This window comes from Scedosporium apiospermum (assembly GCF_000732125.1).
Source record: "Scedosporium apiospermum strain IHEM 14462 chromosome Unknown SEQ_SAPIO_0098, whole genome shotgun sequence".
In the NCBI taxonomy this organism is placed as follows: domain Eukaryota; kingdom Fungi; phylum Ascomycota; class Sordariomycetes; order Microascales; family Microascaceae; genus Scedosporium; species Scedosporium apiospermum.
The window spans coordinates 957330-982591 of record NW_015971799.1 but is presented as its reverse complement, the minus strand read 5'-3'; the positions used below and the strand labels follow the sequence as shown (position 1 = coordinate 982591).

At 52.3% G+C, this 25262-nt stretch overlaps 6 protein-coding genes and 1 pseudogene across 6 annotated transcripts; 4 read left to right on the top strand and 3 right to left on the bottom strand.

Moving 5' to 3' along the window:
• Window positions 1-2982: 2982 nt before the first annotated feature.
• Window positions 2983-4372, bottom strand: SAPIO_CDS5412 (uncharacterized protein; the record flags this gene model as incomplete). Its single annotated transcript, XM_016787746.1, has 5 exons — window positions 2983-3075; window positions 3144-3234; window positions 3304-3541; window positions 3617-4179; window positions 4269-4372. The coding sequence occupies 5 exons, from the start codon at window positions 4370-4372 to the stop codon at window positions 2983-2985; spliced, it is 1089 nt and encodes a 362-aa protein (XP_016642761.1).
• A 1622-nt stretch (window positions 4373-5994) lies between these two features.
• Window positions 5995-8730, top strand: SAPIO_CDS5411 (PALB protein; the record flags this gene model as incomplete). The annotated part of the gene is made up of 4 exons (XM_016787745.1): window positions 5995-6320; window positions 6400-6518; window positions 6764-7019; window positions 7095-8730. The coding sequence occupies 4 exons, from the start codon at window positions 5995-5997 to the stop codon at window positions 8728-8730; spliced, it is 2337 nt and encodes a 778-aa protein (XP_016642760.1).
• A 1429-nt stretch (window positions 8731-10159) lies between these two features.
• Window positions 10160-12071, bottom strand: SAPIO_CDS5410 (uncharacterized protein; the record flags this gene model as incomplete). The annotated part of the gene is made up of 3 exons (XM_016787744.1): window positions 10160-10277; window positions 10395-11737; window positions 11964-12071. 3 exons carry the CDS (start codon window positions 12069-12071, stop codon window positions 10160-10162), a joined length of 1569 nt encoding a protein of 522 aa, XP_016642759.1.
• A 5388-nt stretch (window positions 12072-17459) lies between these two features.
• On the top strand, window positions 17460-19043 carry SAPIO_CDS5409 (uncharacterized protein; the record flags this gene model as incomplete). Its single annotated transcript, XM_016787743.1, has 7 exons — window positions 17460-17523; window positions 17628-17682; window positions 17794-17940; window positions 18031-18592; window positions 18662-18690; window positions 18753-18845; window positions 18947-19043. 7 exons carry the CDS (start codon window positions 17460-17462, stop codon window positions 19041-19043), a joined length of 1047 nt encoding a protein of 348 aa, XP_016642758.1.
• A 171-nt stretch (window positions 19044-19214) lies between these two features.
• Window positions 19215-19703, bottom strand: SAPIO_CDS5408 (annotated as a pseudogene; the record flags this gene model as incomplete).
• A 1147-nt stretch (window positions 19704-20850) lies between these two features.
• On the top strand, window positions 20851-22391 carry SAPIO_CDS5407 (Uncharacterized protein; the record flags this gene model as incomplete). Its single annotated transcript, XM_016787742.1, has 2 exons — window positions 20851-22254; window positions 22338-22391. The coding sequence occupies 2 exons, from the start codon at window positions 20851-20853 to the stop codon at window positions 22389-22391; spliced, it is 1458 nt and encodes a 485-aa protein (XP_016642757.1).
• Window positions 22392-23286: 895 nt separating this feature from the next.
• Window positions 23287-24676, top strand: SAPIO_CDS5406 (Integral membrane protein; the record flags this gene model as incomplete). Its single annotated transcript, XM_016787741.1, has 3 exons — window positions 23287-23370; window positions 23449-24311; window positions 24409-24676. 3 exons carry the CDS (start codon window positions 23287-23289, stop codon window positions 24674-24676), a joined length of 1215 nt encoding a protein of 404 aa, XP_016642756.1.
• Between the last annotated feature and the right edge of the window lie 586 nt (window positions 24677-25262).

Here is a 25262-nt window from a genome sequence, read left to right as displayed (position 1 = left end):
TTGGGAATGTTCCGGTTTCTGTCCTATTGTCCAAGAGTGGTTGTTTGAAAAGAGCTGGGCCTAAATCTAAAAGTAGGGCTCCTCGATCGTGTTCCAATCATCGAATGTTTCCTTGATTGTCAGCTTGAACCTGAAGCTGCCCTTCTCTACAAAGTAGCCCTCAGCTCCATCATTCGCCTCTCATAACGAGCCAACAGCACCCTCACCAATACGACGGACTGATATTGCATCAATGACCACTCTTATCCATCAAAAGAAGGGAATGACCTGGACAATGGCCCGCGCCTGTTTGCTGCCTATGTCTGGCGTATAAACCACATGTGCATACTCCGGCTCGTCCATCAAATACTTCGTACAGCACGGCATGCATCTAGTTTGATAGATTTCGACTCCTGTCGAATGTCTCGGCGCCTCCCTCCCGCCTGCACGGAACCGAGCTCATAATTAGTCCTCCAAACGCTGAGCAAGTCGCATAGAATACTTGCCCGCGTTCTTCTCGGGTGTTCGTGAGACGTGCATAGAGCTGACGTTTTCCCAATTCGCAGGATCTGCCGTCTTGCGCACTGTGATCTCTCCCCCTGGACTCGCGTAGAATTTGTCCCTTACAACAATTTCATTTGCTTCCCTTTTCTATTTCTGTGGCTGCGCTCGTCCTCATGCGTTTGAAGATGGTTTCTTGAAAACGCTTGTTGTCACGGTGCAGATCTCCGGTCCCTTTCTCGTCCCATATTTCCTTGCTTCAGAAAACAAATGTACATCCGGGAACCAAGAAAAAGTTGCCCGGCACTTGGTACATCAGGTACCTGGATTTGGATTTGGAAGCGTTTTGGGGCAAGTCTAACGCCGCGGGATACGAAACACTGGAAATATCCAAGTGGCAGTGCTTGCTTTTTTGCAGCTGGTCTCTCCCCTACGAAGTAATTAGATGGGTCAGATTTGGCGCATTCGAGTGCGGCTCTTTAAGTTGGTCTCCATCTTATTAGGTCTTACTGGTGTGGCATCTGTATATTAAGGGGCAGTAGGTCCTGACCTCGATGCTGACTCGATGCTCCAATTAGCACTTGTTACGAAGTACTCGCGAATCGATCTATATTCCTCGATTGCCCAGTTAACTTTGTACAGTAGACGCAATCCTTCGGGGGCCGATCCTAAGCCATAAAGCATAAGTGTAGCGTAGATGGCGAAACGTGATGACGACTCCCGAGCCCATGCTTATTAGTTGTCCCCTTTCTCTCCTCCCGCAACCGCAAAGACGTACGTCACATAGGGAATGAATTGCCGTGCACCGGATGATCTTGTTTCAAGCTGAGTGAAAAAGGTAAAGGCGACGTGCCGCACCCAGAAGATCATTTGACCTTCCGTCGGCCACTTGTTGTCAACCGCTGTGACCCTTCTTCTCGGGGTCTAGATTAATACCTCCTGTGGCTTAGATGTGTCGTGTAACAAAGCCATATCGATACACCCTCCGGCATCAGAATCGAAGCTTCTTGAAATAAACCAGCCACGAGAAATCACTCAGCTCTCTGGAAAGCTCACGCCTCGAGCAGCAACACACACAGAGAGACGCATCAAACACACAAACAAGATCCGCACCTCTGCTGGGAAAGAGACCGGTCGGAATCTATAATGTATTGGACAGACCGCCGAGACGGCCATGGTATATTTCTGGCTCCGCGCCTAGAGCTCATTCCTCGTATCTAAAAAAAGTGTACGTTGGACATGGCCCCGACCTTGGCCTTCCCTTTCCCATTTCGTCCAGCCCCATTTGCGCCTGTGAAATTTCTCCTTATGCAGCCCCTTTCTCAAGAAGTACGTTCGTGTCTCGAAAGTTTTTTGGTTGGGATTTTTTTTTTTCGGGTTGGTAAAAAAAGACAAGTGCCAGCGGTGATCGTTTAAAAATTTCTTTTATTTTCTTGTCGGTGGTTGGATCGCATTACGCCGTCGTCCTCTTGCCCTCCCTGAGCTCCTTCTTTGGGGTTGTTAGTAAAGCAAAACAAAAACTTCCTCGCCCAAGAGCTCGTTGGACTTCTCGCGGCAAATCTCGGGGTTTCTGTCGGGGGGAGCTGTCATACCAGAGCCTTCATGGTGCCGTGAAGAGCATGACGATGGTTACGTCGGAACTTGGGGTCGACACCCTTGAGCGAAGGGTACCTCTGGGTCTTAGGCTTCTTGATACTACACAAAAGGGAATAAAAGGTCAGCCCGCCATCGTCCCCTTCTCACTTCAAAAACTTTTGCGCTGTCCGTTGAAGCGCTCGCATATGGGTCTCTTGTGGAATCTCAAAACGACATACCCGTTACGGTGAGCCTTCTTCGACTGGTTGTGCTGGGACGAGTTCTTGGATTCTATTCAAGCCATTTTGTAAGTATGCCGGCACGAAAGTTCGAACTGTTTCTCGGGGCGTATCTCTTCGGGGAAACCACTCACTCGCCATTGTGAGAGATTGCGATGGTATCCTTGGGGCGTAAAGACCGTGGATTTGTCGATGATGAGATTGGACGTTGAAGGTAGTGAAATCCGAGCTGGGCAAAGGGAATTGGGAAAGATGAGGGTGTGTGGGCCGGAATTTTTCCCACATTGCCCTAACACGAAGACGCGGGGTGCAACAAAATACAACTGCCAACAGCTGTCAATATTTCACTGAGGATTTCACGCCACGTGATTTCAAAGGAGGAAGAGGAACGGACAGGCTTCGGAGCAGCACGGCATCTCATTGAACCATTTTCCATCACAAGATGACGAGTGAAGCGATCCCCCTCCACTTCACAATTCCAAAATAAGGACTTTGGAAAAGGGAATTTTTTTTTTTTTTTTTTTCCGAGATTTCAGTCTATATTCACTAAATAACAGAAACTGCGCAAAAAACCGATCCATATATAATAAATGCGGAAGGACACATCTTTTTTTGAAAACCCAACGTCTAACCTCCAGTCATATACGGAACCTTCCTCCTTCATTGGTCGTACAGTAGGGTCTGGCCGTTACTCATGGCGCCAGCGGTCGGTGAGATCCACCGAACCAACTTCCAAGTCAACAGGGTGCGCGCCTCGCTCGGTCGTAGCAGACACGTAGCACTTTATCGTTTCTAAGGGTATCGAGAGCATGTACGGGGGTTTACCGGTACAGCGACTTATGAAATAACCTTCTTCAAGACAACACCCTCGGCGGCGTCTAACCGCCTAGTGCGGAGAGACTTGATGTACCGGAACAAGAGAATAAACAGAAGTTCCATCCTGAAACCGGTTGTTAATATATAACCCGAATTAAAATATGGGGGTGATCGGGGGAAGTGGTAGACGAACCTCTCCTTTGTCATCATGAGAATACCCTGTACAATCAGACCCTTGAAAATCTGAGGGCCGATACCCTTGAACAGGCCGAGAGGGCCCTCGTTGTCAACGATGAACTTCATAACCTCACCGAAGCTCTTGAAGGGCTTGCCGTTGCGCGACTTCGGGGGCTTCGACTGGAGGCCGACCTTGGCAACGATAAGAGGCTGGGTAGCGATCGTGGCGAGGGCCTTGGACATGGCGCCGAGGCCTATGACGAAATGTTAGCCGGCTAACGAAAGAAAGAGTAAAGCCAAAAATCTTTACAGTGGGGGAGACAACGTACAGAAAATCTCCCAGGGCTTGAGAGAAGTGCGGCCAGGGAACAGGATGACCTTTAGCCTCTCGTAGGCACCGTAGGTGATGGCGGGGTTGACGACGAGCACCAAGCTAGCCTTCAGGCCCCTCCAGAGTCCGGTGATGCCGTCGGGTCCGTCAACAACCTCTTTCGCGGTCTCGAACATACCCTTCCTCTCATCCTTGCGCTGGGTCTGCTGGCGGGTAGTGACGACGGCGACAGGAATAGTGAAGATCTGAGCAATAGCTCCGGCGACGGCACCGAGGCTAAGCTCGGCGAGGGTCGAGGGCGGCACGGAAGCGCGGCCCGACTTGAGGTAGAGCGTCCTCACGATGGAGTACCAGTAGAAGTAGGCGAAGTTGGTGGAGGCGACGCCGATGAGGGCGCCAGCAATGCCGGCGTAGAGGCCGGAAACACCATCGTCGGCTACGATACGGGTGATGGCATCCCAGCTGCCCTTGTAATGGGGCTCGTCGTCCTTGCTCGCCTCGCCATTCTCAGTCTTCTTCTCCTTGCCGGGGTTTACTTGCACTTGAAGTCTCGTCTTTACACTAAAGGCGCAGGTGTGAGTTGAAGAAAGTGGGAGAGATGGGGCGCCATTGAGAGCCTCCTCCGAAGCTCGGCAATGAAGGGGACTTACATGTCGAGGGGGTAAACCAGGGCATTTGCGAGGACCGCACCGGTCGCACCGGCAGCAGCGCGTCCCCAAGGGGAGATGAGATCCTGCTTCGACTGGGCAGCCATTGTGAGGATGAGGGAGGAAGAGGAGGGGTTGGCCCCGAGAAAAAAAAAAAAAAAAAAAGTGAGAGAGTGAGACGCTGAGGCTCTGTTTGTAGTCTGCGGATGAAGAAGAATTGCCGTCGGATCTAATGCGTGCACGTGCAGTGGATTAAATTGATCGTCCTTGAGCAGCGGATAAGAATAAGACACGGCTCTTCTCCTTTGTACAATAAAACTTATCTACACCAGAACACACAAATCGGGAGCAATTGGGAGAATACGAAAAGTAGGGGACCTGGAGACTGGAGACTGGAGACTGGAAGATGGGGAGAAAAGAGGTTAACGAGGATAATGATACCCCAACTCCAATATTAAAAAAGAGGGCCACGGTCAAGGTTTCCCGAGGCCCCTTGAGAGTTTATGGGAGGGACCAAACTAAGAAGCTGGGGAAAAGGAACAAGACTATCACCCATTCGACGTAACCGGGCGCCGAACCTCGGTCCCGCAAGGTGCGCCCAGCGTTGCACGTTGAAAAAGGCTGGCAGTGTCGGCTAATGCGTCATCGGGACAATTGTCTCATCGGTAGCGGAGAGGGTAGCGCCCAGGATTAGTGCACAAAGAGCCGTGGGACAGTGAGACAGTGGGACACGCAGAGAACATAGTGTGCACAGGTACGAAGTAGCGTGCTCCGCACACAGAGAACACACAGAGAACACACAGCGAATGCACGGGCCAAACGGACACAGCGAGCACAGTCCATTAACGTACGTTTATTCCTAATCGGGGATACATTAAATACCGGGGTGCGCCCACCCGATCTTTCCCATCAACCCGAACGCTTGCGCTTATGCGTCTGGCACATGGGAAAATGGAAGTGGCAAGTGGGATCTGCAAATCTGCGAACTGCGAATTGCGAATTAGATTACGAAGGGCCCAAAAAACGTGGTGGAAAGACTTCCTTCTTTTGGTCTCCGATGGTCTCCAGCTAAAAATTCCGATCCGGCTCAAACTCCGAGATAGACGCTCCAGTCCACCAGTACACCAGTACCCGCTTCCGGGGTTGCGGGAAAAAGAAAAGAAACGAAAAGAAAGGAAAGAAACGGGCGAAAAGAGAGAGAGAGAAAAAGAAAAGGAAGGACGAAGAAAGGCTAGACCGCCACGGCAATCTTGACGATACCCCCCATCCCCATCCCCATCCCCATCCTACATCCCGCATCCCACATCCCCATTCCCCCCAATTCCCCAATTCCCCCAACTGACGTAGCGTGGGTGCCAAACCCCGGTCGATGCCCGTGGTCTGATACCCTCACCATGAAAACGATACGTCCCTAACAGTACCATATAAGTCATGGAGAGACGAGCTTCTGTAAGTCAAACCTGTACTTGGACCAGATGCGAAGACTGTTCTTTTCTTTCCATCACCCAAGCTCTTCTTCCCTGCCTGCCCCCAGAGTCACTTGTAACCGTTTTCCTTTCTCTTTCTACTTTTCTTTTTCTTTTTTATTTCCCTTTTTTTTCCCGTCTACCCGCGTAAGAGCAGGTCAGGCCTATCATGACCGCTCCATACGTCTTACTTCCCACCTCTTCGATGGCCCATCGCTGATGGCAGGGTTTCCTTCATTGTACCATAGGAGGAGGCGTCTTTGATGACCAAGTCCGACCCTAAAGATGCCTTAGAACACGCCATCAAGGCTGCCGAGCTCTATATGAGAGCTTCGGCGGAGGCCAAGACACCAGCGGACCGATCGCGCATCAGACGCAAGATCGAGGAGATGATTACCCTTGCCGAGTATCTCAAGGGCTCAACCGCTGGCGAGGTCATCCAGCCGAAACAAGACCGCCGGATACCTCCCCGAGAGATACTCACTCTGCTCAAGTCATCCAAGTTGCACGGGTGCGAGTTCCTGCCTTGGCGTCCTTGTCACGGAGGCCCAGAAGTTTTTGCCCAGAAACAGGGCCAAGGCTTGTATACGTATGTCGAACGTCCCTGGGTGCCCCTGATCCATACCTACTTTCTTTGTTGTTTCGCGATCATTAACAGTAATGAACAGAGACCCGACTCCCCTCCCGCTGTCTAAGGTACAGCTCGAGAACTTTGACGGCTGGAAGAGGCCCAAAGATCTACTCCTGTCCTTGGAATCCCTGTCTCTCTCAGATGATGCGGATAGCAGTTACCTAGATGTTCTATCTACAAGTGACTTAGTCCAGGATGTCACAGCGGACTGTTCGGTGGTTGCGAGTCTATGTTCTGCGATGAGACTATTTTGCCGCAAGGAGCGCTCCGTAAGGACAATGCCAATGTCGCCTAAAACCCGTCCTTGATTTTTAAAACTAACCCAATCGGCACTTACCTACAGTTACTGAGAGGCTTAATGTTTCCATCGCACCCCGGACCAAAGCTGCTCATGCGGTCAGAAAATGGAAAGTACATCTTCCGTATGAACTTCAACGGCTGCTTCCGCAAGGTTGAGATAGACGACCGCCTACCTGCGGCAAAGACAGACCGCGCCCTTTTTGTTATCGACAGGCGGAACCCGGCTGTGATATGGCCTGCTCTTGTAGAAAAAGCATATTTGAAGATCCGTGGAGGCTACGACTTCCCTGGAAGCAACTCCTGTACGGATTTGTGGGTGCTCACAGGATGGGTTCCTCAGCAGCTCTTCCTCCAGCGGTACTAAAGCCCCCTTTTTTTTCTTTTCCTCCCCCGTTGTTACTGAACCCCGCCTAATATTGACTATTGAGGTAGGGATGCGCTGAACCTAGAACAAGAATGGGACACGATCGTGCAAGCTTTCAAGACAGGAAACGTAATTGTGACGCTCGGAACCGGTCGCATCTCACATTCCGAAGAGGAGGCAACCGGTCTAGTTGGAGAGCACGATTATGGCGTCCTAGAATTAGATTCCGACCCTGACAAACGGCGATTGCTCGTAAAGAACCCGTGGCGCACCGGCGAAACCTGGAACGAGTTGGGTTCGACCAGCGTGGCAACTCCACCGGCAGAAGAGCCCGACGGCCCTGTTAGTATGCACGACCAGACGGGGACCTTTTGGATGAGCCTCGCCGACGTCACTCAGCACTTCGAGTCCATGTACCTGAACTGGAACCCGGCACTCTTCAGACATAGGCAGGACATTCACTTTACCTGGGACCTGGCCCCGAGGAAGAACATGTCCGGCACAGTAGTAGACAATCCGCAGTATTCCATAACTGCCGGAGCCGACGGGTCCGTTTGGGTTCTTCTCGCGCGCCACTTTACCGACGAGGAGATGGATCTCATCCGGAAGCGGTCTCAAAGCTCCGATAAGACGGGGCTCGACATCGGCTTCATGAGCATCTACGTATTTGAAGACAACGGGAAGCGAGTGCCCAAGCTCACCAGGAACCTTTACCACGGACCCTTTGTAGATTCCCCGCAAACCTTGTTAAAGTTCAGGGTCGAAAAGGGCAAATCCTACACCGTCGTCCCCGTCCAGGAGAAACTACCAATGGCAAAGTGCAACTTCACGCTCTCCTTCTTCGCAAACCAAACCCTGGACGTCGCACCCGCCAAGAACCCCATGCGCCACAACACCGACATCCCCAGCTCATGGACTCGTCGAACCGCCGGCGGCAACTCGGGCTCCGTAAACTACGGCACGAACCCTCAATTCAGCATCACCCTAACCCGCCAATCCTCCCTCTCCCTCCTCCTCTGCACCGACAACCTGGACATCCCCGTACACATCGACCTCGTCTGGGCCAACGGCGAACGCGTCGGTCCCTCCCTAGCCATCAAGGACGTGCTCGCCGATTCCGACGCCTACGTGCGCGCCTGCGCCGTTCTCGACGTTCCCTCCGTCGACCCCGGAACCTACACGGCCGTCTGCTCGACCTTCGAAGCGGGCCAACTCGCCGACTTTACATTCCGCGTTGGGTCCTCCGCTCCGCATATCGTTAGGACGATACCCGCGGAAGGATCCGGCCGTCTCCGCACCCAGCTTACCCCCTTCGTCTTCGCCGAGGGCGAATCCTGTCTGCGCGCTCCGCTGCGCGTTAGCCGCCTCACGAGGATGTGCGCGTCCGTGCGCCGGACCGCCGTGCCGAATAACACCCACGACCTCGGTCCGAGACGGTCCTCGACCCCCCTGAAGATTTCGGTCGTTACGGGTCGCGGACCGAGAGAGGTTGTTCTTGGCGTCTCGGGCCAGGGAGAGTTTACCGAGCCGACGGCCGGGCTGAAGACTGCCGACTTTGATGTCGAGCCTGGGAGGGTGCTTGAGGAGGAGGGGTTGTGGGTTGTTGTGGAGAGGGTGGGTGGGAATAGAAGTCGGGAGACGTTCCAGGTTGAATTATTGGGAGATGCGTCCATCACCGCTGGGAGGTGGGAAGATGCGTCGTGAGAAAAGTAGTAGGGAAGGGCTAGACTTGTCTTTTAGGGCGGGTTGCTTTTTTTGAACATGGCGAGCGTTTTGCCCAGTTAGTTAGTTCGTTTTACTTCTCTTCGTTGAAATAATTTTTTTTTTTTTTGCCCTTCTTTTTTTCTTTTCCCCCTCCTAAGGCTCTGCCTTCTGCCACGGGCAGCCACGTCTCTTCCAATGTCTTTCCTGGGATCAAACTCCACGTATTTATAAATCATGTTGCTTCGCCGTCTCCACCTCGAAACTATCGTAAGACAATGCTTTTTTGGACTGAACTCGGGAGAACGGCGTGTGGTGTCAAGGAAAGCCATGTTGCCGTCGAGATGTCTGGAAGAGGAAATCTCTTAAGCCGGCTCGTGTTGATCAGCGGTGCCTTTCCATTGCGACTAATCGTCCTCATCGATGCCACAATATGTTCGAGGACTCAAGGACTCGACAGGTCCGGGGGATGCGCGTGAAATATGAATAAATATTCTATGAAGTATATTGTTCATCAACCCTTCAAACTAAAACTTATCAAGACATGCTAACCATAAACTCTAGGTCATTTCTTAAAAATCCCGCTCAAAATCTCTACAGAATCAGACAGGACCCAATGAAGTAGAAATTCCCAGGAACAAAACACAGAAAATCACAACAAAAGAGATGTGGGAGACGGCACTAAAGAAATGATACCAGTAAACCGTACTCAAATGGTATATGTAGATATATATAAAGTTAAAACTCCTCCCTTTCTTTCCCCCGAATTCCCCCCTCGTCTCGGAAGATCCCTTCCCCGTTGCCCTCCCATCCATGAACGCCGGGCTAGCTCAAACAAAACGGGGTTGGGTTGTTTTATCCGAAAATGGTTTGTTTATAACAGAAAAGAAAAATATATGAAAAAAAAAAACTCCAAAAACCAACATGTACCCTTTGTCCCCTGAGGGAGAGAAGAGAGAAGAGGGGGGTGGAGGAGAAGAGGAGGAGAAAGAAGAATGTGAAGAAGAGAGTACCGGTAACGACAGGAAAGATAAGGTATATAGGTTGTTTAAAACGCCAGATTCGCCCTGCTATAGTATTTTTCCCCCTCTGGATCCATGGCCTGTGTTAAAACAAAATGCCGAGCATGAACAAAGAAGATGTTTTGTTTTAGAAAAGTAAATGTAAGCGAATGACTTAGGTACCAGTCTTCTCGTTTCGAGTGCGGGTTCGAATTCGTATGACGGACCGAAAGTATGACGAAAATATCGATACAAAGAAGATGGGAGATCAGTTCTAGCGATGCGGGCGAGCTTCTCGAGCATTCCTTTTCGTGGGAAACGATCTCTCCGAAATGAGATAAGTATGGGCGACATATATACAAGCGAAGAAGTAACGTGAAAGTCAAGCGAATGGTGCACTATTCTCCGGAAGGCGGGAATAATGCGATGTGCTATGATTGGGCTCCTCTCCGGCGGCGACCACGTGTGATACCATCACGGCGCTGGGATAGCACCTCGACGAGTTTTGGATCATTTTTATCCTTATCTACGTGGCGAGCTCGGACGTGCCTGGAGAAGCAAGTTAGATGGGAAACCAGCCAAACCAGCCCCCACACACCGGGAAATGAAGGCGGTGAAAGAGGGAAAAAAAAAAAAAAAAAAAAAAGGTATTATACATGAACATACCTCTGGAGATTATCCGGCCGGGGGTACTTGTGCTCCCGATCTGGACAAAACGGGCAAGCATACCCCGGCGATTCATGCACGAAGCCGTGGCGGATCATCTCGTTCTTGCGCTTGAAACCCTGGCCTGGCTTACTCCTCGGACACCCCTGGACGGGACAGTAATGCGGCCTGGCTGATGAGTGAACGTTGGCGTGAGAGTTGAGCAGATATTGTGTCTGGAATGGCTTCGCCTGGCAACCCTCAAACGTGCACTTGAACGTGCCGACCTCGGAGCTCCCTGAGCCGTTTCCACTCGATACCAGTCCTTCTACCGCACTTAACCCGGAGTGGTCTGTGTTGGACGTCGCAGCATTGCTGTTGGCCATGTACTCCCCTCCCGCCGACCTGAGCAGAGAGGAGGTTGTGATGGCGCTTACACCGCTGGCCATGATAGGCCCAGGTTTCGAAGTTGGATAGTAATTGGCTGTTCGGCCCTGTGGCTTCGGGGAGGATGGAAAATCACGGCCATAGCTCCCGTTAGGAGAGACAGGAGGAGTGCCCTGGTGATGTCCGGAAATTGAGGGTGGCCGCGGTAAGGCCGATGGCTGGTAGGCGAATGGTGACGTTTGCGGGTAACTGAGATGGTCATCATCGCGTTCTATGCTGCTGGTTGGCGAGTGAGGCCCCATTAACTGGTGTAGAGATGGAAGCCGCCCCGTTGGATTCGGTGCCGAGTTTAAGGGTGCCGAGTTTAAGCGTGGCAAATGTTGTTGGGACGGCCGATGTGGCAGAAGGCTAGCCGTTGGACTCCGGGGGCCGATAGACTTCGGTGATGCAAGCGGCGCTGCCGGCAGACCTGTACCAACCGGGCTAGTAGGATTCAGAGCCGAGAGCAAGGTATTGGTCTGAAAATAGTCTGGTGGAGCGTACGAGCTGCTACTGCTAGGAGTGGGGGCAGAAGCAGAAACCGGTAAAGAGCCCTCTCTACGGAAAGGCAAGTCTCGACCTGTCAGCAGGGCAGGGGCCTGGCGCCTTGGATCACCGTGAGGGGCGTGTTGAGGGCCGGGGCTTAGATCAGATGCTTGTGACGGAGAAGCAAAGTTTGCCAGAGCATCGGTGGCTAGCTGCTGTAGCGCCTCAAACTTGGAAGAGCTGTCGCTCTCCTGGGGGGCCGGAAGTCGCATCTTCTTGCCTGGAGTGGGGGGACGGGACGGCGAGGCCCAATCGTGATCGCGATGTTCTGAGGTATAAGACTCTTTGTCAGACAGGTCTGGGCCGTCCTCGATGATATGGTGGGGAATATCAGGATTCCGGTTCTGATCCATGATTGCCACGACGTAAGCCTCGTCCGCCCTCGGCAGATTCTTTGAGAGAAGAATTAGGATCGGGATTCTCAAGAGTCTTATATAAGTGCGGGAGATGGGAGGGAGAAGGGGCGTCAAGGCCTTGTCAAAGGGCCGGGGAGTGACGTGGACAGAGGAAGAGTACAAAGCAAAAAGCAGCCTTCGAAGAAGCCCACTCCTAAACAGAAGATAGAACGAAGGCATTAGGAAAAAAGAGAGAGAGAGAGAGACAGGCTCAGGAACTGACTTCAATGACGTCGCCAAATTTGGGCCCGGCTACCGGTTCGTAGCGGGGATGAAACGGTGTCTGAGGCCGGGAGCCTTCACCAGAATCGTTGAATACATCCGTAGGCATAGCTGTTGGAGGCGAGGATTTCGAGTCAAGGTTTCGTTGTTTGCAGCTTTTGCAGACATAATCGGGAACGTGAGTCGAGTTGCGCCTGTGCTAGTTCGCCATTGGAATCGGAGGAAGGACTGGGGCGAAGGAACAAGGACCAAACGTTAGGCTGTCAGAGCATACAAAACAGGCAGAGAAAATGAGAACAATTATGCGCTACGATGCGGCAAGGAAAGAGGTCCACAGTCCACTCGGTTAGTCGCCTTGTCATCCGCGCCGGGGGGAAGATTCGTCGTCTGCGTGAATTGCGATCGCCTCGTGGTGTTCAGAGAAGTCGTTGGGCGGGAATAGGAAAGTGCTGCTAGGAGGTTGTCGACGTGGTGTGGTGTGGTGGTGGTGTGGGTTGAGGTTCGAATGCGCAGTGAATCCCCGGCCGAGTTAACGGCCTTGCCACAGCCCAACCACGGAAACGAAAGACGGGAGGACGTTCCTCGACAGGCTCTCCAAGGCAGCTGAGGACGCGGTGGCCTGCGTCAAGGTCGAGTTTTTGGCGAAGAAAAGGCGAGACCAGGTGAGGAGTAGTAAAATGTGAAGGTATTGAGCGGCGGATATGTGGCGTGCGGGCGAGACGTGGCTTAACGAGCGAAGGTTCTTTAATGTGGAAATGGTGAAAGCCGAGAGGGAAAACGGAGTGTTTTGCTAAAGACGAGACTGTTACTTGTGCTTGGCTGTGCTGTTCCCATCAATCCCCACGTCCACGTCGGTGTCGCGTTGGTGGAATGCGTTGTACAGCTACAAGCCACGCTCTGTGAAGATGTAGTAATGGCACCCTGCAGGACGTCGCAAAGTACGAGCACGACCCTGCTCTGGTTGGTGAGAGGGCGGGGCGGGCGCGGATGGGAGATGCAGGTTGGGGTGGGCTAGGGAGGGAAGCTGGGCGGGCGGTGAGGCTGATTCCCTTGAAGTCGAAGCTTTTGTGGGGGAGGAGGGAAAACGGCTGGGGCCTGCCCTCTTCGCCAAAATAGGTAGGAGGTGGAAAGAGTCTATTAGCGTCGTCCTTGGGGGGGGAATCAAGCTGGGTTTATCGAGGTGGTCTAGCCTGCCTGCCTGCCTGTGCCGAGGGCTTACAATACGAAATAGTGTAGGCTCGGTCAGTCTTCGTTTCGGCAAAACCAGGAGCCACCAAACCCGAGGTTTTCGTGCGTTGGAATTCCCAGTCGACCACTAGGAAACGCGACACAACAATGGCGAGGTCTTGTGAAGGTGAAGATGAGGAGAAGGGTAGCATGGGAGGGAACAAAAGACTATTGTCATGTATGCGTACGAGGTGGTTGTGGCGGGGCCAGAATTGTGGAACTGGACGTTCAAGAATGGGCAGACCGGGCCGTGGTAGTGGCGGTGGTAGTGGTAGCGGAGGTGGAGGCAGAGGGTGAGGTGGAGATGGAGATGGAGGTAGTGATCAATTGATTGATTTGATGGAGGTGGTGATGAATTAAGACAGCGGCAGCGGGAGCAGGCGCGGACAACTAATACAAGTACATCAATTATTACCTGGGAGGAGCACCCCCAGAGGCCGAGACAGCGCGAAGATTGCATGTGGTAAAGTACGAGGTACAGGTGTACAAGGGACTGGGTGGATCAAAATGGATCAAATGCCAGGCCCAGGCCACCACACCAGGGAAGGGACGAACGCGGGGAAAATGGGGCAACTTCATCGGAGTTACTGAGCTATGGAGGAATGAGGCATGTGTGTAGAAATACGGTACAAAAATAACGACGGACCCAAGTACAAAGAGCATATTGTTGTGTGAGGAGACGAGAGAGGCATGATGTTCAAGTAGTTTCAGTTTCGAAGCTAGTCTGGATGGGATTCAATCTCATGGAGACTCAAGACAATATTCCAGGGTTCCCGCAATATTGATGCAGCTTTGACGAGACAGAAAGCTTGGGTTTTTTGCGAAGATCGAGCAGCCGTACCGTTTCGCAGTTAGTTGAGGAGAAATCTGGCGCCCCAATTACAGAACGACGTCGAGTACCTGTGGAGGTCCTGCAAGAGATGTCGTTGAGAACATGCTAGGTCCAACTTCGTAGGTAGCCAGGAAGCCAGGTACGTCCTCGGCCAACCTGAGAGGCAAGTCTCAGGTACCAGTACGAAGCACGCGCCTCGTGCTTTAAGAGGCTCAATGGAGATTAACAGAGCTGCGACCGGGATCAGGGCGGGCAGACCTGCACCACGCTGCGCTGTACGAAGTGATTGATATGTACGAAGGAGCATAGTGTGCTCTGCAAGTTCCACAGTTTTGTGCCTCATGCGTCTGCCCCAGACCCTGGGGAAATTAGGCCCGGGGCCATCAAATCAATGAATTGGCAATTGATCAGCGTGCCAGACCTTGACATCAATATCACCACCCATAACCATCGACGAAGTATGTACAGAAGGCGTGGTAGTATTGTGGACAACTCGAGGATAGAAGTACTTCCCGCGAGTGTCCGAAAGGGTACTTTCGGTCTTCCACTTATACCTCCCTTGTTTATTTGGTGGCGACGACAATTGGAGGAGTCGTGAGTCGTCCTGTCTAGCTACAAGTATAAATGATGGTCAAATTGTCTTGATATTGAAATTATGAACTCGACAGGTATATGTGTTGGGCAAGCATCAATTGACCTTGATCATAACCCGCGTCTTGGGGGCCCTGCCCCTGCAGGCTTCCATTGTCCCCTCCTGTTCTCGATCAAGATCCCAATGTCCCTTGTCTTTCTCCGGGGGCACGGTCGTTCGGCCGCCTGGTTGATAAGTGGAAGACGGCCCCACGCACGAAGTAGTGTACGAAGCAGACATGCTGGCTCAGCATCAATCAACGATGTAATACTACGAAACAGTACGAAGTACAGGTAAGACAGGATGGATTTCCTACTGGGGTGCATTGTTAACGAGAAACCGAGTACGAAGTACACTACGAAGTATGTAGATGCAGCGTACAAAGGTGGTATCAATCCATCGGGTCGGATGTAATGAAGAGGCTTTAAAACAATTTCTTTTATACCTCAACTTTTTGGTATTAAATCATTGATCCCTGCACTGCCTCAACAGCTCTGGGACGACCACCTACTTATTGATACTTCTTGGGAGAACGCAAGTAATAAATCACTCACCAGGATTTGCTGTCCGCGCTTCCGGGACCTAGGCTCCGTGGATAAGCCGGGGTCGGCTCTTAGCCGTCTCCCATACAGTACCTTGCACGAACCCTCGCGAGCCCCTACATTCGCTACTGTACCAGCGGGAAGTTTCCACGGCTGGCATGTTCTCGCATGGGGCGAGAGCCCTGACGGGACGGAATCAGGAACAGGCAAAGGGGAAGAACATTAGGAAAATCCCAGAACCGAATAGACTTCAACAAGAAATTGCGAAGTAGAGAGCTCCTGCACCTCTCCCATATTATTTGGACGGGATACTGTTTCTAAAGATCCCACGTTTTAATCAACCACAGCCGAGGATCGGACTCGATATTGATATTTGATATTTGATCCTTTCAGTAAGCGTGACTAAGGAGGACGGCCCTTAACATGGCGCCCAGATGTCGAATGTACGCGTAGTCCCTCTTCTTTCAATCTGGCTGTTTTCTCGCGTGTGAGCTTCACGTCGTCGTAAATTACATTTTGCGAACCATTCCATGGTCACGACACCATATTCACTAGAAGAAAGAGAGGGGGTTTACTCCTCAAAAGATGAACCGCACCAGACCACCCTCGCTTCCCCATCGCCACACCTCGGAATGCGGGAAGGGAAGGAAGGAAAAGGCGGGGAAATGCGAGCAGGGGCCATGTTGCGAGCCTGCGAAGGAGAGGTGGAATCCACACACCCATTTCCTCACCCCGCAACTTGGACGACCAACCAACTCCTTGCGATTCCCATCAGTCTGCTTCACTTCCCCACCGTCGTGAAGGGTTTAAGAGGGGAACTTTAAGAGCACATAAGTCTGAGAGTGGAGCCAGCAAACTCGCCTAGGCTCGGTTGATTTATGGCAACAATGAACGTTAGGAACGTGAGAGGCGAAATATAGGCCCATCAACATGCGCTAGTCTCGGTCGCCTGGCACCTCTTCCTACGCGACAGATGCGGAACCGACTAATTATGGCGAGCTGCGTCCGAGAGCTGTGTGTGCCCTCCCACTGCCAGAAGAAGAGGGAAGTTATCCGCAGACTTCTACCGTACCGTACCACACCGTTCCAGAGGGGGGGGAGAGAGAGACCAGACCGAGGTTGGGGCATATCAAATCGATATTGCTCAGCACACCGCTCCATCGAGAGTGTATGCATGATATTACTCGTTGCTGGTTTCGTCGGCCCGAAGCACCAGGAGGGGCATTACCAGAGAATCCACTTGTCCCATAATATATCGATGTTTCATCTTGATCTGCCTCCTCCCACCCAGCAATGCGGAGATCGCTCTACCGCATTCCCCGGTATGATAACTGTGCTTCATTAAGCACTCTATCTCTATCTCAGTGCCCTACTTTAAATCCCCCCAGTCAGTATGTCGAACAGGGGGTCCAGGCATCAGCATCAGTATTGCCCGAATGTCGACAGGATAACATCAATGACACTGCAGCAATGACATCACTGACGCAGAGCCTCCCGTTTCTGCACGGATTGCCTCGTTCAGGACCCTCCTTGCCCTTGCTTCCCGTGTTGAAGCTCCATGATCGAATCGACATGAGCCCCCGGTAATCGAATACAGCGTAACCGGGAATGCAACCTCGCCCCATATTATTTTCCGCTTACAACTTCCCCCAACGCCTAACACCTGCTCCCAGTTGCGTTATCCACAACGTGCACCTGGAATTGATGGACGAGAAGAAATCTCAATGCAATCTTTAATCCAGACTGGATTACAACGATGTCCGTAATCAAAAAAAAAAAAAAAAAAGGCCATCCAGAAGGTGGTCCGTTCTAATTTGTCCCTATCTCCCCGCCCGCGTTCCTACATCGGAGTTGCGTGCTGGCATAGTGCAACTGTGCAAGGGGCGACATGCGCTTATTGTCGCTTTTATTCTTGCGTGGGACCCGGGATGGAGCTACATTTTGACATTTTGATCAATGCCAAGCCGGCTTCTTCCTCTGTTCACGATCAATGGATGCTTCGAAGACCGAGGGTTTGCGAAGTAAGTTAGCAACGGAGCAGATGAGATAACGCTAACCTTATCTCAAAGAGGCATCTAACTACGTAAAACAAGCAACGATCGATCAATTGATCTCCTCTTGACTCAGTTCTGAGGGGGATCAATCCATTCGAAGCTATTTAAACAACTTTGATTCTCTCTTGCTTGAAACGTCATAGTTTCAGATCTTCGCATTTCATACAAGCCTTATATACCCCCGAACCTTGCGATTTCCACCGCCGGAACAATGCTCGCCGTAGTCTTCGACGGTCCTCACAAGGTCTCCGTTCAGGAGCGACCGATCCCGAAAAGTATGGACCAAGCTCTTCCAGCCCTTCGCCCCGGCGCGTGCGTGGACGAAAGAACAAGCCGGATGACGCAATGGCGAGGCTGACCCAATTGATATTTTGAACAGTCCGGGACGATGAAGATATTATCGTCAAGGTCAGCGCCTCTGGTCTCTGTGGCTCGTGAGTATTCGACCCTGGTTGCGGTGCTGGGGTATCAAAAGTCAACTTCAATTGTTACCCCGCCCCCGCATTGCCGTGACGATGTTGTGGACTGATGACGAGTATCCAAAGAGAATTGCATACTTTCCGCGGCCTAGAAAAGCAAGAGCCCGGCTTCATCATGGGCCATGAGTTTACCGGAACTGTGACGGAAGTCGGCGCTGCGGTAAAGACCGTCAAGGTCGGAGATAAGATCGTGACTCCCTTCACCACCTCATGGTACGTGCCGCATATAGTTCTACCAGCGTACCTCACACTTTTCCTTGTAAAAACGGATTACTGAGAGTAGAGGGATCCCCGCAAAAATAGCTTAAAGTGCTTCTATTGTCGAAATGGCTTCACCTCCCGCTGCGAAAAGAGCATCCTCTTCGGTAGCGGTGCCCTCGACGGCGGCCAAGCCGAATATGTCCGCGTCCCCTTCGCCGACGGCACCGTCGTCAAAGCCCCCAGCACCATCTCCGACAAGGCCCTCGTCCTCATGGCCGACATCTTCCCCACGGGCTTCTTCGGCGCCAAGTCCGCCTGGCAGCTCCTCCCCATGAAGGAGAAGGATGACGTCACTGCCGTCGTGATCGGTTGCGGGCCCGTCGGGCTCTGCGCCATCATCGCTGCTTTGGAGTATAAGCCTAAGCACTTCTTCGCCATCGACGCTGTTGATAGCAGGCTGGAGATCGCTAAGAAGCTGGGCGCTGAGCCACTGAACTTCAAGACTGATCCCGAGGGCATGAAGAAGAGAATTCTGGAGGTGACGGAGGGTCGTGGGGCGGATTTGGTTATTGAGGTTGTTGGTCTTAGTCCTGCGCTGAGGACGGCGTTTGATCTTATCCGGCCTTGGGGTGTTATCAGCAGCATTGGTGTCCACAATGCTGAGGTATGGCTTTTCTCCGATCCCTTTGCTACAAAAAGCCTGTTGGGCTAACATTTTTTTCTGCGGCAATAGATCCCCTTCAACGGACATGAAGGATACGGGTGAGCGCATCTCCAGATGGCCGACTCAGACCAGGACATGTAAAAACTGACCCCTCGCGTAGCAAAAATGTCCGCCTTCAGATGGGCCGTTGCCCTGTCCGAGCGATATTCGATGAGGCCCTCGCTCTTCTCGAGAAGAGGCAAGACAAGCTTGAGTAAGTCTCATGGATCCTCAGAACAACCCCCCCAGGGCAAGCCCCGAGGTTCTTCTCCCCGACAACTCTGTCTTCCCCCCCAAAACTCACACCTTTGACAGGTTCATGTTCGACAAGATGATGCCGCTTTCCGAAGCTGTCGAGGGATACAGGTTATTCAATGCCATGGAGGCGTACAAGGTGATTTTCACGCTATAGTTCGGATGCTCCTCCTGCCTTCCACCTTGCTCACTTGAGTAGAGTAAGGTATTGTGGTGGTTTGCCTTGTAGCCCAGAATCCCAGAATTGGAGCCCAGCGATCCCTTAAAGCTGTAGTGCAAAGAAAAGAAAGAAAAGAAATTAAACATGAAAATAATATAAACGCCGCCGCTAGTTCTGCCGCGGCTTCACAATGCCATCGTGAACGATGTAATACGTAACCGTCGAATCATCATGAACAATCGCCATAGTCACCCTTTTCTTCCGATCCGCGCCCCTCCAGTCCTTCCCGCTCGGACCAAGCTCCGGCGCCTCATCCCGCGGCGCCTGGGGCGGAATGGCGTCGATAGAGTCGAATACGGCAGCGAACTTGGCCAGGGAAAACGTCTCGTGCAGGTGGGCCGGCAACACCCATTCGTACTCGGGTTCCTGGGCGACTTCGGGCTGCGCGCCGGTTTGGCGCTCGATGTCGATGGCTTCGATCTGTTCGTCGGGGTGGATGTAGAGGCGCTTGGGGGGGAGGCCGCTGATGAGAGCTCTTGGTAAGGGCTTGGAGGGGTCGGTTGGGGAGTGGGTGTGGAGTTGGATGTCGGTCCAGTAGTGTTGGTCTTTGAGGTTTTCGAGGACGCTGGCGGGGACGTCCCGGTCTGGGAGAGTCATCTGCGCTTGCTGGGGGATGTAGGGTTACCCTACGTCAAAATATTTGGTGAAATGGAATCGGGCCCCGACTTTTTTTTTTCTATCGCAGGTTTCGATGTTGGCTTCAAGGAACCTTGATGGGTCTTCGCCTTAGTGCCTGACTAAGCCATTCATGGAGAACTGAGAAGCACAGGTCGATTGTCAATTATCCACAAAGCTCATCATCAACTCGTACTTAGCCCCGAATACACGACTCGATCTGGACCAACATTGAATTGTACGCACCACGATAATTGCGTTCAACTAGCGATAAGATGGTACGGTTGGCAGTGGACCGGAACTGACGGGAGTCAATTCATCATATCATCCCCAAATATATTTTCTGTCCAGCACACTTTATAGCCTTGAATGTTCAATAGTCCACATCACCAACCGTCGATATGCATGAGGTCAACTGGCTTCGGTCCCGCCCCAGTGGAAGGAACAATTCGAGCTTACCAGGATCGATCATTGATCGAAGATGGACCATGACATCAAGAGGGATGGAGGGTGTCACCACCGATCAAGAAGCCAAGGGCAGGGAACCGTCCCACCTTCCATCCCCAAGTATCAACGGTTGCTTCATGTTGTCCACCCACATGGAATTAATTGACCCTTGGCAACATGCATCGCACGTGGTGGATTGGCATAGGTCTGTCGAACGAGACTGGTCAACGAAAAGTTCAGTGGCGATAAAGCTTGATCCGGACTTCCAAAACGACCCGGTGCGCCCGCCCCCCTTCCTCCGGAGGTGAAGAGCGACCGCCACGCGGAATAACCAGCGATCGACTGATTTCTTCGACCCCTGTTTAGCCCTACTTCGGTAATGCTAAGCCATGCCAGTCCGAACTGCTGCTCCCCCTCGACTCTTCATTTATATTGTAATACGCGTACTAGTAAAAAGCACGGGCACATGAAAGCGGAACCCTTGATCATGCTTATTATTACGACTGCTCCCCCAGATACGGGATACGACGAAAAGGCCGAATCCTGATCTTTTCTATTTTCTCCCTTTTATTTCAACGCATTTTGCTTGCTTTCTCCCCGACACCCGTTTATACTAAGGGAAAGCGGCTGTTTTAATTAGCAGCTGCGGAATTCTTCTTTTTTAAACAGATCATTCATCGCGATGGCGTCGCCGACGGGGACTTCCACCCCCGTTGGCTCCCCATTCCCACCTCTAGAAGCCGATCCAGAATCTATCCCACCGACCTCGAGAACGAATAGTCCCGACTTACCCCCCGATGCCCAGCCGCCGCTCACCCTCGCCGGAAGGTTACGAAGGCTTTCGGAAAGCTTTGGGGAGTCGGACATACCTGAGAGTTTCTGCGCAGCGACGGGCTCGTTCGCATCCTCTGTGCTGTCCGCGCCGCCCAGGCGGAGAAGCTCGCTAGCGTCTAGCGCTGGGGTTTCTCTCGGCACCGCATCGCCCGCGCCCGAAGATGGTGGAAGAACAAGTCGAGCGGCGTCTTTATCGATATCACCGCCGGCTGTAATTACGAGATCGAGGAGAGGCACCGAGCCTCTGCCTGAAACGGTCGAGCACGAGCACGAGCATGAGACGACCGAAACTTCGAGTGTGACTATAGATCAAGCCTTGTCGCAAAAGGAGCAGAGACCAAGCGATGAAGAGGTGACCGGAAAGCCCCAGGGACTAGTCGGCGAGGGTACGGGTTTGGTCAGCGAGGCAGAACATGCGGGCACGGCGCCATTCGATAACGGATACCATTTCCCACCCTCTCACGGGTTCGTAGGAGCGACGAAGCTAGGCGCGATAGCACTATGGAACTACTTCCTTACGCCGCTCGGGTTTTTCGTCGTCATATACGGCCTTAACGTCGTGGCCTGGGGAGGCATGATCTTCCTACTGCTGTGCAACGCTGCGCCGGCCATGTGTCACCCGACATGCAACGACATCAACTCTCCCCGACGGATATGGATCGAAATCGACTCGCAGATCCTCAACGCGCTTTTCTGCGTGACGGGATTCGGTCTTGCCCCGTGGAGGTTTCGCGATCTTTACTACCTTATGAAGTACCGACTACGTAGCGAGCACGTGGCGCTGCGACGACTCGCGGGCATCCACCGCGGATGGTTCCGTCTCGAGGGTTCGCAGAACGTGCCCGTGAATATCGGACCGGCGGATTTCCTCGATACCGAGAAGGACGATGCCGCTGCGGGGGAGTACGCGCCTTTCCTTCCCTATCCGTTGAAGCGCACGCCGACCCCGCCGCTGACGGAAATCCGAGCGGAACCTACCAAGGTGTGGAAGTTGGACACGGTCATCTGGGCCAATGCCTGGAACACCATCTTCCAGGCCTTGCTGGCGGGGTTTATGTGGGGCATGAATCGGTATGATCGCCCGTCCTGGGTCGTGGGGTTCCTTATTGGCGTTGCGCTCGTGTTGGCGATTATGGGTGGCATCTTTATTTTCTTGGAGGGCAGGAGGGTCAAGTCTGTGGAGGGTGTTGAGTTGTCGGAGGCGGATAAGAAGAAGCTGGCGGAGGACTACGAGCTGGATATTCCTCATTATGTGAGTTCACTCTATTGTCTTTTAACTCTATTCTGCCTTTTCCTTGGCCGCATCCATTTTACTAACGTGATGATGTATTATAGAATAACCTCAGCGACAAGCCGCCCAAGGAGAAAAAGAAGAGGACGAAACAATAACCCTCTAATGCCGGACCGAGGGGATGTGTCTCTCTTATCTTATTTTTTTCTGAGAAAATATATGTAACTACTCGAGCGTTGTTTTGAGGAGCCTCTTTTTTTTTCTCTGCTTTTTCTACACCATGGTGATGGCTTCAGTTTGGAAATGCGCAGTGTTTGGATTTGATACACGGATACCCATACAAGCGGCTTTAGAAATTGAAAGGGGATTTCTCTTGGGGTACAAAACTAGGCGCTTGAGAGCATTGTTTTTCACCGTTCTAGACATACAATCTGACACTTAAACACTCATAATTATTGAGAGAATTATCTTGATGACTGCATTTTCATGAGATCGGGGATCTGGCGAGGTTCATCGAATGGTCTGATCGATGGATGCAACACTGATCGATCGATGACATCAACAGTTGCTGATTGCTGATAAGTCGCCTATCTCGGAACTCAGCCCAAGCCCGAGCTTCTGCGGCAGGCGCCATTTCTCCGCTACCCTCCCTGCTCTGATTGAGACCACATGACTGTCTCACTGGTCGGTCGTCACGGGGCCGCAGTAAGGGACCGGGGTTAACAGTGGTTAGTGCGCCTGAAGCGGGGGGAAACCTGCAGTTAGCGGCTCATTTTCGGTGGTTGGTCACTGTGTTTTAGGCGACCACAACTGCCTGGCAGCCCCGAGCCAAGCCTCAACTCTATCTGCAGCCGAGCACGTTATCATCCGTATCCACGACTGCCTCAACAATTGAATCTCACCTCCTTCTTAACCCCGTCATCATCATCTCTCTCTCTTGTTACAATTTCCATCTGTGACTCGACAAAACACATGAATTGCTCATAGAAATACCGAAACAACCTAACAACCCCCCCATTATCCTTTGCTCCCGCCTCCTGGCACGCCGTCACAATGGCGTCGAGGCAACTCATTCCGTTCTTGGTGGCCATGATGCTACTGACGGGTGTTTGCAACACCTTGCTCACCAAGTATCAGGTAAATAAGAGAGCTTCCCTGGAATTGTTTTGTATCTCTCTCCATCGTCCGGATTAATCTAACGCAGGCCTTCGACAGGATAACCAATGTGCCCGCAACTGCGACTCCGCGGATCCCTCCCAACGCCGCTTCTTCCACCAACCTGTCCTCCAAACCCTCCAAATGTTCATCGGCGAAATGGGCTGCTGGCTCGTCATCGGAGCCGGCGCCCTCTACCGCCGCTACGTATCCAAGAAGGCCTCGGCGGCAGGCTACGAGGCCATCAGCACCGACGACAACGACGTCGCCGACCCAGCCGACCACGATGATGACCCCGTCAAGTCCGACACCGAACTCAAGGGCATCCGCGTGCTTCTCCTCTCGCTCCCGGCGATCTGCGACATTTGCGGCACGACGCTCATGAACGCCGGTCTTCTTATGGTCGCTGCCTCGATTTACCAAATGACCCGTGGTGCGCTCGTGCTCTTCGTCGGGCTGTTCAGCGTGCTTTTCCTCAAGAGGAAGCTCTTCCTCTTCCAGTGGGTCTCGCTCGTCGGTGTCGTGCTGGGCGTCGGCATCGTCGGTCTCGCTGGTGCGATTTGGCCCGATGACCAGAAGAAGGCGCAGTTGCTGGCCCTCGCTTCGACGGAGGTTGCGTCGGATGCGCTGCTGGCTGTCGTTGGTGTGCTGCTTATTGCTGGCGCGCAGATCTTTACGGCGACGCAGTTTGTGCTTGAGGAGTATCTACTGGAGAAGTCAACTATTGAACCGATCCATGTTGTCGGTTGGGAAGGCATCTTTGGCTTCTTGGTTACTCTGATTGGCATGATCGTTCTGCACCTCGTTATCGGAAGGACTGAAGCCGGTCAATATGGCTACTTTGATATGGTTGAGGGCTGGAGGCAGGTCACCAGCAAGCCTGAGCTCTACGTCTCTAGCATCCTCATCATGATTAGCATTGGGTAAGTGATCTCCTCCGACCGTTTCCCTCTTGATCCGAAAAGGAGAAAAGAAAATGCCTTCCTTTTACAAGCAGAGTTTCTAACATGATATTCTCAGTGGCTTCAACTTTTTCGGCCTCTCCGTCACGCGCAGCGTCAGCGCCACCTCCCGCTCCACGATCGACACGTGCCGTACGCTCTTCATCTGGATCGTCTCGCTCGGCCTCGGCTGGGAGACGTTCAAGTGGCTCCAGGTCGTCGGTTTCGCACTCCTCGTGTACTTTACCTTTTTGTTCAACGGCGTCGTCAAGCCTCCGGTCAAGTTCTTGCAGGTTGAGGAGGAGGTGGAGGAGCTTTTGCCCGAGGAGCCGATTGAGCATAACTAAGAAGAGGAACGATGACTTGAAAACTCTGCCGCCTTCCCCCCAGGTGGCGGTGGGAAGACGTTTTCGGGTGTGGGGGAGTGTTCATGGTGAGAGAGCTATGTTTAGACATACATCAGACTAGGTGAGCCGAGCGGAGTTTATGGCGTCTTTCTTGTGTATTTCTTTTTTGTTTCTTCTCTCGTTACAGGTTGCTAGCAATTGCTTCTCCCAAAGTCGGCTTCGGATTGGGTAGTTAGCTGGAGTAAATTTGGGTATATAACTGGCATTTTTCACAGAGCGTTATTCTAATTCTCGGCTCGTGATCAATGGTACGTAGCTTGGAAACAAAGCCTGTCTATGATAGATCTCAAGTTACTGCACTATCAGAGAACATAGGGGTAGGATTCATGTGGATTTAACATCTAGAACTCCAAGCCAGCTATTCCAGCAACGCCATCACACTCTTGTAGGAGACAACGAAAAAAATAAGTAAACAAAAACCAAGTCCCAAACCGAAACCCGCTGTGCATCCCGACCCAGAATTACAAAGGAAAAGAAAAAAAGATGAAAAGGGGGAACCCAGAAACAGAGGTCTCTCTCTCATTCC